The sequence below is a fragment of the Anomaloglossus baeobatrachus genome, chromosome 7, assembly GCF_048569485.1.
Source record: "Anomaloglossus baeobatrachus isolate aAnoBae1 chromosome 7, aAnoBae1.hap1, whole genome shotgun sequence".
NCBI classification, from domain to species: domain Eukaryota; kingdom Metazoa; phylum Chordata; class Amphibia; order Anura; family Aromobatidae; genus Anomaloglossus; species Anomaloglossus baeobatrachus.
The window spans coordinates 17,022,037-17,035,347 of NC_134359.1; the positions used below are offsets into that span (position 1 = coordinate 17,022,037).

Here is a 13,311-nt window from a genome sequence, read left to right on the forward strand (position 1 = left end):
CAGCCTCAGAGACATAAGTCTTCCCAGGTGGTATCTGGGCCAGGGTGACAGGAGCCACCGGAATAATCTTACTTGGACAGATGATGGGTTGAGATGTCTCTTCCTCCTGTTCCAGGGGCACGAAAGACCTAGACAAGGCATCAGCGCGTACATTCTTGTTCGCGGGTCGGAAATGAAGCTGGAAGTCGAACCGGGCAAAGAACAAGGACCACCTGGCTTGCCGTGGGTTCAGTCGCTGAGCAGTCCGCAGGTATTCCAGGTTTTTGTGGTCCGTGTAAACAATGACAGGGTACACTGCTCCTTCCAGAAGATAGCGCCATTCCTCCAGAGCCAGTTTGACCGCTAATAGCTCTCGGTCACCGATGGTGTAATTGCGTTCAGGCGCGGAGAAGCTCTTGGAGAAGAAACCGCACGTCACCATCTTCCCGGAGGAGGACTTCTGCATGAGCACTGCTCCGGCTCCCGAGGAGGAGGCATCCACCTCCAAGGTGAACTGGCGGTTTAACTCTGGACGGTGGAGTACAGGAGAGGAGGCAAAGGCTCGCTTTAGAGCGCCAAACGCGGCGTCGGCTGCAGGTGACCAGTCCTTTGGATTAGCCCCCTTCTTGGTCAAGGCGGAGAGAGGAGCAGTCAGAGCCGAGAAGTGAGGAATGAACTGGCGGTAATAGTTAGCGAATCCCAGAAAACGTTGGATTGCCTTCAGTCCAGAAGGAGGAGGCCAGTTGAGAATGGAGGAGACCTTCTTGGGATCCATCTGCAGTCCGGTATCGGTGATGAGGTACCCCAGGAAGGGGAGAGAAGACTGTTCGAAGACACACTTCTCGTACTTGGCGTACAGACGATTCTCTCTCAGTCGTTGTAGAACCAGTTGCACGTTCTCTCGGTGGGTCTGGAGGTCCGGAGAGAAGACAAGGATGTCATCCAGATATACCACCACACAGACGTAGAGAAGGTCCCGAAACACATCGTTCACTAATTCTTGGAAGACTGCTGGTGCGTTGCACAGGCCGAAGGGCATCACGCAGTATTCATAGTGCCCATCACGAGTGTTGAACGCGGTCTTCCATTCATCCCCTGAACGGATACGGACCAGGTTGTAGGCACCCCGAAGATCCAACTTGGTAAACACACGAGCTCCTCTGAGCCGATCAAACAATTCGGGGATGAGCGGCAGGGGGTACTTGTTTTTCACGGTGATTAGGTTCAATCCCCGGTAGTCTATGCATGGGCGTAGGTCGCCCTCTTTCTTCTTTACGAAGAAGAAGCCTGCTCCAGCAGGAGAGGAGGATCTCCGGATGAATCCCTTAGCCAGGCTCTCTGTGATGTACGTAGACATAGCCCTTGTTTCGGCTGGAGATAGTGGATATATCCGTCCTCGAGGTGGTGTAGTTCCCGGGAGCAGGTCAATGGCACAATCGTAAGGACGATGTGGCGGGAGTACTTCGGACTCCTTCTTATCAAAGACGTCCACGAAGGACCAATAGGCTGAGGGCAGTCCCGGTAGGGACTCGGGAACCGGAGGTCGCCGGATGGGTTGTATGGTCTTCAGACATCTCTCATGGCAAGAAGACCCCCATCGAGTGATATCGCCAGTGCCCCAGCTGACTGAAGGCTCGTGTGTCCGCAACCAGGGAAGTCCCAGCAGGATTTGATGTGACATGTGTGGGAGGACGTAGAGAGCGATGTTCTCGGTGTGCAGAGCACCGATACGCAGTTCAAGCGGCTTGGTGATCCAGGAGATGGTGTCAGAGAGGAGTCTCCCATCCACAGAGGCAATCACTAGGGGCTTGTCGAGTGGAGTAACAGGCACCTGGTACTTGTCCACCGTGGCCTGCTGGATGAAATTGCCTGCTGCCCCAGAATCGAGGTACGCCTCAGCCGTAAACCGCGTCTCTCCCGTTGTCACTTGCACAGTCCATGGAACTGGGTCTGAGAGAGTTCCAGCACCTAGGGTGGCCTCTCCTACCAACCCTAGGCTTTGGAGTTTCCCGGCCTCTCTGGACAGGCGCGTAGCAGGTGTGTGCCCTCTCCGCAGTAAAAGCAGAGACCCTTGGCGAGCCGCTCTGCTCAACGTTGTTCCGACTGTCGCACACGGTCGATCTGCATGGGCTCATGGACGGAGACACCAGAGGCCGTTGACTGGAGTACGGTGGGCTTCGGTGGAGGAGAGGAATGCCTTACCGGACGTCTCTCACGGGACAGTTCTTTGGACCGCTCCTGAAAGCGTATGTCCACTCGAGTCGCTAGGGTAATCAGGGCGTCCAGAGTGGACGGTACATCACGTCCAGCCAGCTCATCTTTGATTCGACCCGATAGTCCTTCCCAGAAGGCGGCGGTTAGGGCCTCGTTATTCCACCCGAGTTCTGAAGCCAAGGTGCGGAAACGGATGGCGTATTGACCCACCGTCAGTGTTCCCTGAGGTAACCGGAGAAGTGAAGACGCAGACGCGGAGGCGCGTCCGGGTTCGTCAAAAGTGCTGCGAAAGGCCTGCAGGAACTCCTGGAGGTTCTTGGTCATAGGTTCCTCCTTCTCCCACAAGGGGTTCATCCACGCCAGTGCCTCGCCCTCTAGGTGAGACATGATGAAGGCGACCTTGGCTTGGTCGGAGGCAAACAGATGTGGCAGCTGCGTGAAATGGAGGGAGCATTGGTTTATAAACCCCCTGCAGGTCTTGGGATCTCCAGTGTACCGGGGTGGTGAGGCCAAACGCAGTCTGGAAGCATCCGAAGAGGCGGCCACGGGAGCGGGGGTCGTGGCTTGACTAGTGGAGGCTCGGGATGTCGAAGACGTGACTGCCGCTTGTAGCGTGGTCAGGCGGGTGTCCACGGAAGTCATAAAGTTCAGCATGCGGGTCTGGACTTCACGCTGGCATTGGAGTTCCTCATGCAAGGCCGCTAGTGCTTCGGCGGGATCCATGGCCTGTTGTTACTGTTAGGGCCAGATGGACGGGTAGACCCTGGAGGTGGATCCACTGGGCCGAACTCCCGGATGAGGGAAAGGAGTCCGGTAGCCGGAGCACTGTAGGTAGCAGGACAGTCCGTGCACTGAGAGCAAATGGAGAAGTCCCTGGGACCACGAGGTCACTGATGGTGGTCCGGGTGACGGAGCTCAGGTTCGGAAGCCGTGATGGTGTCAGGCGGGGTCCGGAACCGTTGGAGCGAGATGACGGGTCACCGCAGGGATCAGAGATGGTACGGACTGTCAGGATGGCAGATGGGCAGCGTTCGGGGTTCGAGGTACCGCAGGACCGGATGGCGATGCAGGGTCGGCTCTAGAAGACAGAGAGGTAAGTATCTCATAGAACACAAGGAGACCTGACTCCTAGCTTGGGAAAACACGAAGAACAGGCCCCGCTCCCTTGGACATTAACCCCCTATATACCCTGTACCTGAGTGCATGATTTCCTGTTAATTGACACTGGCCCTTTAAGAAAGGTTCAGTGACCGCGCGCGCGCCCTAATGCGCGTGCGCGCAGCCCGGGTGCCAGAAGCCAGGGCAGGAAGCTGAAGGGAGGACGCAGGGGAGCCGGCCAGGAACTGGGAAGCCGTCAGGCGCCGGGAGCGGAGACCAGGGGGCCTGGGAAGTGCGGGCACCGGAGGCTGGAGAGCGGGGAGCGTGGCAGGTGAGCCGGGGAGCGGAGCTGAGGACCCGGGGATCGGAGCAGGGGACCCGGGGAGGGGATCCGAGGACCCGGGGAGCATGCCAATGGTGTTGTTTGGAGAGCTCCTTGGTCTTCGTGGTGTTGTTTAGAGAGCTCCTTGTACTTCATGGTGTTGTTTGGAGATCTCCTTGGTCTTTGTAGTGTTGTTTGGAGAGCTCCTTGGTCTTTGTAGTGTTGTTTGGAGATTTCCTTGGTCTTTGTAGTGTTGTTTGGAGATCTCCTTGGTCTTTGTAGTGTTGTTTGGAGAGCTCCTTGGTCTTTGTAGTGTTGTTTGGAGATTTCCTTGGTCTTCGTGGTGTTGTTTGGCAAGCTCCTTGGTCTTTGTAGTGTTGTTTGGAGAACTCCTTGGTCTTTGTGGTGTTGTTTGGAAATCTCCTTGGTCTTCGTGGTGTTGTTTGGAGAGCTCCTTGGTCTTCGTGGTGTTGTTTGGAGAGCTCCTTGTACTTTGTGGTGTTGTTTGGCGAGCTCCTTGGTCTTCATTGTGTTGTTTGGAGAACTCCTTGGTCATCATGGTGTTGTTTGGAGATCTCCTTGGTCTTCGTAGTGTTGTTTGGAGATCTCCTTGATCATCATGGTGTTGTTTGGAGATTTCCTTGGTCTTCGTGGTGTTGTTTGGCGAGCTCCTTGGTCTTCGTGGTGTTGTTTGGAGAGCTCCTTGTACTTTGTGGTGTTGTTTGGAGAGCTCCTTGGTCTTCGTGGTGTTGTTTAGAGAGCTCCTTGTACTTCATGGTGTTGTTTGGAGAGCTCCTTGGTCTTCGTGGTGTTGTTTGGAGATCTCCTTGATCATCATGGTGTTGTTTGGAGATTTCCTTGGTCTTCGTGGTGTTGTTTGGCGAGCTCCTTGGTCTTCGTGGTGTTGTTTGGAGAGCTCCTTGTACTTTGTGGTGTTGTTTGGAGAGCTCCTTGGTCTTCGTGGTGTTGTTTAGAGAGCTCCTTGTACTTCATGGTGTTGTTTGGAGAGCTCCTTGGTCTTCGTGGTGTTGTTTGGAGAGCTCCTTGTACTTTGTGGTGTTGTTTGGAGAGCTCCTTGGTCTTCGTGGTGTTGTTTGGAGATGTAATTGGTCTTTGTGGTGTTGTTTGGAAAGCTCCTTGGTCTTCCTGGTGTAGTTTAGAGATCTCCTTGGTCTTTATAGTGTAGTTTGGAGATCTACTTTCCATTTGATGGTAATGGATTTGATGGTTCTCTGCAGGATCACCACATATTGGCATATTTTTGTAGAACCCAACCCTGCTTGTGCTTCTCAACACTTATTAGTGTGACATGTGACAGTCTAGTGGTTAGGCTGAAGGTTGATCACCGGCTCACAGGTGGACCTCTCGAATGAGGGTATAATGACTGACATTCCCCACTCCACAAGACTTTCAGGATCAGAAGACCCACCCTCCTTTTTCATGCGAAGAACCTTTCACAATGCAGTGGGCAGCAGGAGTGTATATGGAAATCCAGGGGCCCATATCAAAGCTCCAAATTGGGACCACCGCCCCATCCATGGACCCCTGACTCTTATTACAACTTATTCCACTGCATGAGCGTTTTTTACTCGTGGATTTTCCACATCTAATGCACATCTTATGGGGGAAAATCTGCACGGAAAACCCAGCGATCCTGCAAGACAAATGGATATTTTGCGGATTTGAAACTCACAGCGCGGGTCAGTGTACGCCGAGTAAAAATGAAGCTGAGTGGGCAGCGATTCCTAAAAATCCATCCACGTTTCTGGAATTGAAAGACGCTGCATTTTTGACTCAGCAAAAAAATACCCAGTGTCAAAAAGTCACCTAAAAGTTCTCATCATGGCTCCATCATCACCAGAGATAGACACTATATAGTAAGTGACTGTTCTAAGGGGCTTGTCCAGGATTAGACAGCGCGACCTTTGATGATGGACAGTATCTGGTATCGCAGTCATTGATGTGACTACATTGCTGCAATACCAGACTCAGCCACTTGACCAAAGAGGCGCTGTTATGAAAATTAAGAAGTTTTTGGCAAATATTCCCAGAACGTCTCATATTTCAAACTGTATCACAAGAAGAATCGGCGCTGGGGGTCTTCACTGGGCTCAATAGAGGCCGCTCCTAATTCGACATGTCAGTGGCAATGGTTTCCATTCTTTACTGTTTATTGCAGCTGAAATAAAAGATAAAGTAGTTTTGCAAATGGCCTTTATTAAAACTATCCTACGATTGTTGTCTGCAGCTCCCGTGCAGACCTATGTGTCTCCTTGGTTGCAGATTACAAACAATCCCCGCGTCGTCCGATCCCACAGTCAGATTCCCATTTATTTGCTTCCTACTTTTTGCTAATTTACCAAATGTAAAAAGTAGAGGACAGACAGAAGGAGCATCAGACTACACAGGTTCTGTTTGTTGTCTGTTACCATGGATACACATAGACCTGCGCAGGGGCTGCAGCCACTTAGCAATTGAATCTTATGGACCCCAATGCAAAAGTTACAACGGGGCTCCCAATTATTGCAAATCTCTTATAGGATTGGTCTTTTCATATTTGCCAGAAGGAGTTATTGAGCCCCTTAGGGTCCAGGGCCCGGGTGAGATTGCACCCCCTGCACTTACTATAGTTACACCCCTGCACGTAACTATAGGAGAAACAAATATAATTGTTTGCCAAGGTGAAGAAGCCAAAATCAGTGACCTCTCCCATCACATGCGGACTAGAAATTGCTGCCAAAAGAACTTCCTGATTTTCCAAAATGGCTAAAAAGTTTCAAACCGCTGAATAACGTTGTGCGAAGCTCTTTGATCCTGAAATCTTCTCCACGAAATGACAAGTGCGACCGCTGTTATGTAAACACGGCGAACAATGAGCGGCCGATGTGTGCAGGACGGATCTGACACCACTCGAGGGTTGCTTTAGCAGTAGCTTTGGGTCATTGTATTGTTGGAAGATGAACCTTCATCCCAGTCTCAGATCACTGACAGAATGAAACAGGTTTTGTTCAAGAATATCCCAGTATTTCGCACCATCCATCTTCCCCTGGACTTGGACCATTTTCCCTATCTCTGCTGCCGAAAACTTCCACACAGCACAATGCTACCACCACCATGCTTCACTGTGGGGATGGAGTTCATGGGGTGATGAGTTGTGCTGTTTTGACACCAGACATAGCGTTTACCTTTCTGGCCAAAAAGTTAAGTTTTGGTCTCATCTGACCACAGCACCTTCCTCCAGACATTTGAGGAGTCTCCCACTTATGTTTTGGCAAAATCAAAATTAGCCTTCCAGTTTTTTGCTGTAAGTAAAGGCTTTTTTTCTGGCTGCTCTTACATAAAGGCCAGCTCTATGGAATGTACGGCTTATTATGGTCGTATGTACAGATAATCCAGTCTCTACTTGGGAAATCTGCAGCTCTTCAGGTCACCTTTGGTCTCTGTGCTGCCTCTCTGATTAATGCCCTCATTGCCTGAGCTAAGAGTTTTGGTGACCGGCCCTCTCGTGGCAGGTTTGTTGTGGTATCTTGTTCTTTCCATTTGATGATAATGTTTTGATGGTGCTCCGGGGAATCATCAGAGATTGGAATATTTTAGTAGAACCCAACCCTGACTTGTCCTTCTCACAAGTATGTCTCTGACTTGTTTGGACATCTCCTTGGTCTTCCCAATGTTGTTTGGAGATCTACTTGGTCTTCATAGTGTTGTTTGGAGATCTCCTTAGTCTTTATGGTGAACTTTAGAGATCTACATGGTCTTCATAGTGTTGTTTGGAGATCTCCTTGGTCTTCTTGGTGTTATTTGGAGATCTAACTGGTCTTCACAGTGTTGTTTGGAGATTTCCTTGGTCTTTATGGTGAAGTTTAGAGATCTACTTGGTCTTCATGGTGTAGTTCGGAGACCTTCTTGGTCTTTGTGGTGTTATTTGGAGATCTCCTTGGTCTTCGTTATGTTGTTTGGAGATCTCCTTGGTCTTCGTGGTGTTGTTTGGAGATCTCCTTGGTCTTCGTGGTCTTGTTTGGAGATCTCCTTTGTCTTCGTGGTCTTGTTTGGAGATCTCCTTGGTCTTCATGGTGTAGTTCGGAGACCTTCTTGGTCTTTGTGGTGTTATTTGGAGATCTCCTTGGTCTTCGTTATGTTGTTTGGCGATCTCCTTGGTCTTCATGGTGTTGTTTGGAGATCTCCTTGGTCTTCGTGGTGTTGTTTGGAGATCTCCTTGGTCTTCGTTATGTTGTTTGGAGATCTCCTTGGTCTTCGTGGTGTTGTTTAGAGATCTCCTTGGTCTTCATGGTGTTGTTTGGAGATCTCCTTGGTCTTCATGGTCTTGGTTGGAGATCTCCTTTGTCTTCGTGGTCTTGTTTGGAGATCTCCTTGGTCTTCATGGTGTTGTTTGCTTTGTGGAGCCTCTTGCTTAAGTGTTGTAGCCTCTGTGGCCTTTAAGAAAAGGTGTGTATATACAGAGGGCCTCGTGACACTTGGATTGCACACAGGGGGACTTCCTGTCACTAAGCATGGGTCTTATTAAGGTAATTGCTGTACCAGAAATTTTTAGGGGCATCATAGCAAAAGGGGTGAATACATATGCACATGGCCGCTTTTATTTATTTTTTTCTATAAATTTAATATTTACTTATATTTTTCTCACTTACCATAGAATATAAAGTTTACAACTAGAACATGACAATCTGTGCATCGAGTTTCTGGTTCAAAACAGAAAAACAATAAAATCTGTAGTTGGCGCCTCCTCTTTCAGAATAATAGCACATGGCGCACGCGGTTACGGGCACGTCATTGTCTTCATTGTGTTATTACGCCGGTGTAATCACTGTCAGAGACTCCAGACGCTCGCGGTGCCCCAGAGCAAGCGAGTCGGAGCCTAACTGAAGTGCGACCTTTAACCCCTCTCCTGCCTGACCTACCTGTGACCTCCACCGTCACCTGCGGGGCGCGCACCACTTTTCAGAAAACAACTTGTCAGGAGAGCTTTAAGCTTTCATACCAATTTGCTCCAGGCTTGTTTCCATAAATCTTTAAGCCTTCCTTTTATTCACCAAGTCTGATATTGACAGTCGTAGCAAAAAAATATATATATTGTTAACCCCTGAAACGCCGCCTAGTTTTAAGTGACTGAAGCTCAGTCATTGGATAATAAAACTCCTCAACTTTCTAATGAAATTTGTTTTGACTCCTCATCACTTCCAAAATCTCTGCTTTGAGTTAACTGAGAATCTGTCAGGGAGCTTCTTGCTTGCAACTCTTTTTCTGAGCCGAGTTGACAATGATTTGTGAGCGCTAGTGATGATGATGATCGAGCATTAAGAAGCTCGAGTGCTCAGTACTCAAAACGAGAAGGTGGGACACTCGGATGGGCTGAACTCCATTAATGAGTATAATGGAAGTCAATGGGGAATGCAACTATTTTTCCAGACGAGTATTTCATTGACTTCCATTATACTCAGCACTCGAGTCGCGCCCGTCCGAGCATCCAACCTGCTCGATTCGAGTACCGAGCACTCAAGCTTCTTGGTGATCACAACAAAGTTCAGCTCAACTTTCACGTGGTCATAGTTCATCTCAGAAAAGACAAGAGTCACAAACTCTCCCATCAGAACGAGCTCTCCGAAAGATCCACAGTTAACTCATTTTGAAGCCAGAAATGAATATGGAAAAAGAGAACTTGTGCAAAATCTTTAAGTGCAGAAGTGATTATTAATCCAAAACACATGCATTTAAGTACAAAAAAAGTCCCTTAAGAGTATGTCCACACGCTGAGTTTTTTTGTAGAAATTTTCTGCACCAAATTCTGCACCTTTTGACCACTGCGTTTTGCTACGTTTTTCCAATGCATTGGATGGGTGAAAAACGCAGCAAAACGCAGAAAAGAATTGACATATCCATTTTTTTTTTTTTACTTCAAAAACGCAGCTTTAAAAAGAAGCTGTGTGCGGACAGCAAAAATGAAAAGTCATAGACTTTGCTGGGAAAGCAAAGTCACCACTTTTGAGCCCAAAAACGCACAAAAACTCGGTAAAAAACGCCGAGTGCACACATACTCTCACAAAAAACGCACCAACAATTGATATGCTGCTGCTTGTTTCTGAACCCAGAGCTGCAAGGAAAAAAGAAGCAACGTGCACAGCAAGTCAGGATTCTCATGATGAGAAAACACATGAAAAACACATAAAAAATGCAGCGTGCGCACACAGCCTAAAGGGTTTTTCTCAGGTTGCATTTTCAGGTGCGCACTGACCCCAGCCGCTGGCCTCCTGCATTGTTGGGAGGAGTGTATTTATGAAGGCTGTTGAGACGAGTGTCACTGTGGATCCGAGCTTCTCTCTCACAGCTTTGCCTTTGCCTTCAGAGTAGGAGGAGAAAAAGGGGTTAATCCCACGCAATCCGCCAAATAAGATGTAGAAATGTTGATAAATTAATCACTCTTTTATTCCATAGGTCTACACGTTTCGAGGTGTAAAAACCTCTTCCTCAGGACCAGAATATGATATTCTGGTCCTGAGGAAGAGGTTTTTACACCTCGAAACGCGTAGACATATGGAATAAAAGAGTGATTCATTTATCAACATTTCTACATCTTATTTGGCGGATTGTGCGGGATTAACCCCTTTTTCTCCTACTCTGAAGACATCTTCACGTGGGACCGCGGCAGCCGCGATTATCTTATGCTATCTATGGTGGTTGTGACCCTTCACAACCACAATCGGTGAGTGTTTAATTTTATATACTAACCTGTTGTTTATCTGGTAAAACCCTATTAGCACTTCTGTTTTTTAGCTCTATTAGGCTGCTTTCACACATCCGGCTTGAGCTGTGCGGCTCAATCCGGCTGTGAAACCTATGCAACGGATGCGGCGAAAACACCGCATCCTTTGCATAAGATTTTACATGCGGCCCGTCCGTTTTTTTCCGATTGCGGCATGCTACTGAGCATGTGCAGTGGAAGAAACCGCATGCGGCGGCCAGATGCGTTTTTTTCCGCATCGCGCCACATCCGGCGTCCATAGGCATGCATTGAAAAATGCGCCGCAGCGGCCGGATGCGGCGCGATGCGGTTTTTTGCCGGACCAAAAAACGTTGCAGGCAATGTTCCATCCGGCCGCGGCATCGGCTAAATCTGCCGCATGCGGCAAAAACCAGACCGAACGCAAGCCCATGCGGCACAATACGGCACTAATGTAAGTCTATGCAAAAAAAAACGCAACCGGCGGCAAAAAAAACGGTTGCGGTTTTTCTGCAGAGTGCCGTATTGTGCCGCAGAGCAAAAACCGGATGTGTGAAAGTAGCCTAAGTTTTTCCCATGCGGGCCGTCTGGTTTTTGACGCTTGCAGCATGCTACTGAGCATGCGCAGTGGCAAAAACCGCATGTGGCGGCCGGATGCGTTTTTTGCCGCATCGCGCCGCATCCGGCTGCCATAGGCATGCATTGAAAAATGCGGTGCATCGGCTGAATGCGGTGCAATGCGGTTTTTTTTTGCCGCACGAAAAAACGTGCCAGGCAACGTTCCATCCGGCCGCCGCATCGGCTAAATCTGCCGCATGCAGCAAAAACCGGATGGAACGCAAGGCCATGCGGCACAATGCGGCACTAATTAAAGTCTATGCAGAAAAAACGCAACCGGCAGCAAAAAAAAACGGTTGCGATTTTCCTGCAAAGTGCCGGATTGTGCTGCATTGCAGAAACCGGAGGTGTGAAAGCAGCCTAGTTTGCCTTTGCAGCAAGGGAAAAACGCAGGGCGGCTGAAGCTTCAGAGCAGCGCTCCCAGGCCGTAAAGCACAGAGCATGCTCACAGCCACGCGCTCCTTGCCTAGGTGATCTGTGCACGGAACTGTACACTGGAAACCGAACAATCCCTCCATGTCAGAGAACAGAGAGGATTTGTAACGAGATAACGAGCAGAGTTTCTTGTTTTAACAATCACTTTGCAGTTTTACCCATTTATGAACTTCAGATAATTAAGAATAGACCTGTGGATGGCTGCCTGCTGACAGTTTCCATGTGGCAGAAAATATTATTTTTATAACTGATTTAAAATGAATTGATAAAGAATGTCCAGTGTAAATGGTGTAATGTCGTATAAACCCCTCCTGATCCCGGTGTAAGGTTACTCTCTGCGCCGCTGGAGGTTCCTAATATTGTATCCAGTGTCCATGACCTGAGCAGACCCTGGACTGATACATTGTGTCACACGGTCAGAGCAGGGGGCGATGTGATTGGCTCACAGGGCATTTTGTAGATTGGATACAATAGTGACACAGCTGAGAGCTGTATTCAGTGGGTTTCTGGAGCAGAATTCTTGGCATTAATGTGATCTATTTCTTTTGCTGATTTCGCAGGTTGTGATGGAGAACATGAAGAGGAAGTGTAAATGTCACGGCACCTCCGGCAGCTGCCAGCTGAAGACCTGTTGGCAGGTGACTCCTGAATTTCGGATGATTGGCTCGCTCTTGAAGGAGAGGTTTGCGATCGCCACCCTGATCCGGCCCCATAACCGTAATAACGGACAGCTGGGTCAGCTGGACCAGACGCACGCTCCGTACAGGAGACGGGCCGGGATCACAGACTTGGTCTATTTTGAGAAGTCCCCGGATTTTTGCGAGCAGGAGCTCCATTTGGACTCGGCGGGGACGCAGGGGCGGATATGCAACAAAACCAGCCCAGGCATGGACAACTGCGAGAGCCTGTGCTGCGGCCGCGGCCACAATATCCTGCGACAGACGCGCAACGAGCGGTGTAACTGTAAATTCCACTGGTGCTGCTACGTGGTGTGCGAGGAGTGTCAGATCACGGAGTGGGTGAGCGTGTGCAAGTAGAGGCCAAATACCGCCACCATGTGCCAAAACCACCAGAGGAAGCAGGCGAGGGCGAACGCCATCATGGCGGAACGACTGCGAGCATGATCATCAAAGGGTTAACTGGGACATATGTGTGTGTAAATGGCTCCATCAGTCATAAAGTCTCTAGAGACAGAAAAGGGCCCCGGTGCAAGAACAAGATATGGGCCCTTTACAGTCCAATAGCTCATTGCAATGCACCATTCCTTCTCTGGAGCCGGATGTGGCCCCCTGACCTCTCGGGCCCCTGTGTGACCGCACAGGTTGCACCAATGATATCTCCGTACATAGTCTCTCGGCAGAGCTGTATGCAAAGATCCTATATGGCGGCACATTTCCATATCATGTATCGCCATATGGCTCCTCCATTCCCATATTACAGCTTCTAATAGGGCATGACACATATGGAGAAGACAGAGGCAGAGTGGGACCCTATACATTCTATTGCCCCCGTATTATGGGTCAATACAACTGATATAATGTGCTACTAAAGACTTATAGAGGAACCATCCCCTCCACTGTTTACATAATACCTGCATTCCCCATCAATAACGATACTGGAGCATTATCACTTTAAAAATCCGCATTGTGATGTCCCTCTGTTATTCCTCCTGGAAATGCCTAACTGTATTTATATTTGGTCATTACCATTCCCATTGTCAGTAGAAAGACTCCATGCAGAACCTGATCCAATATTGATGTGTCAGACTATACAGTGTGTCCACCCATATCCTGTATACACTGCACCTATATACAGTGTGTCCACCCATATCCTGTATACACCGCACCTATATACAGTGTGTCCACCCATATCCTGTATACACCGCACCTATATACAGTGTGTCCACCCA

The 13,311-nt window shown here is 49.1% G+C and overlaps 1 protein-coding gene across 1 annotated transcript in view; it reads left to right on the forward strand.

Annotated features, from left to right (window-relative positions):
- Nucleotides 1–12,452, forward strand: part of WNT10A (Wnt family member 10A) — a 44,031-nt gene extending 31,579 nt beyond the window's left edge. The window contains exon 4 of the mRNA XM_075318728.1: nucleotides 11,963–12,452. Within this exon, the coding sequence (XP_075174843.1) occupies nucleotides 11,963–12,439 (477 nt within the window). The 3' untranslated portion in view covers nucleotides 12,440–12,452. The remainder of the gene's footprint in view (nucleotides 1–11,962) is intronic.
- Nucleotides 12,453–13,311: the final 859 nt, after the last annotated feature.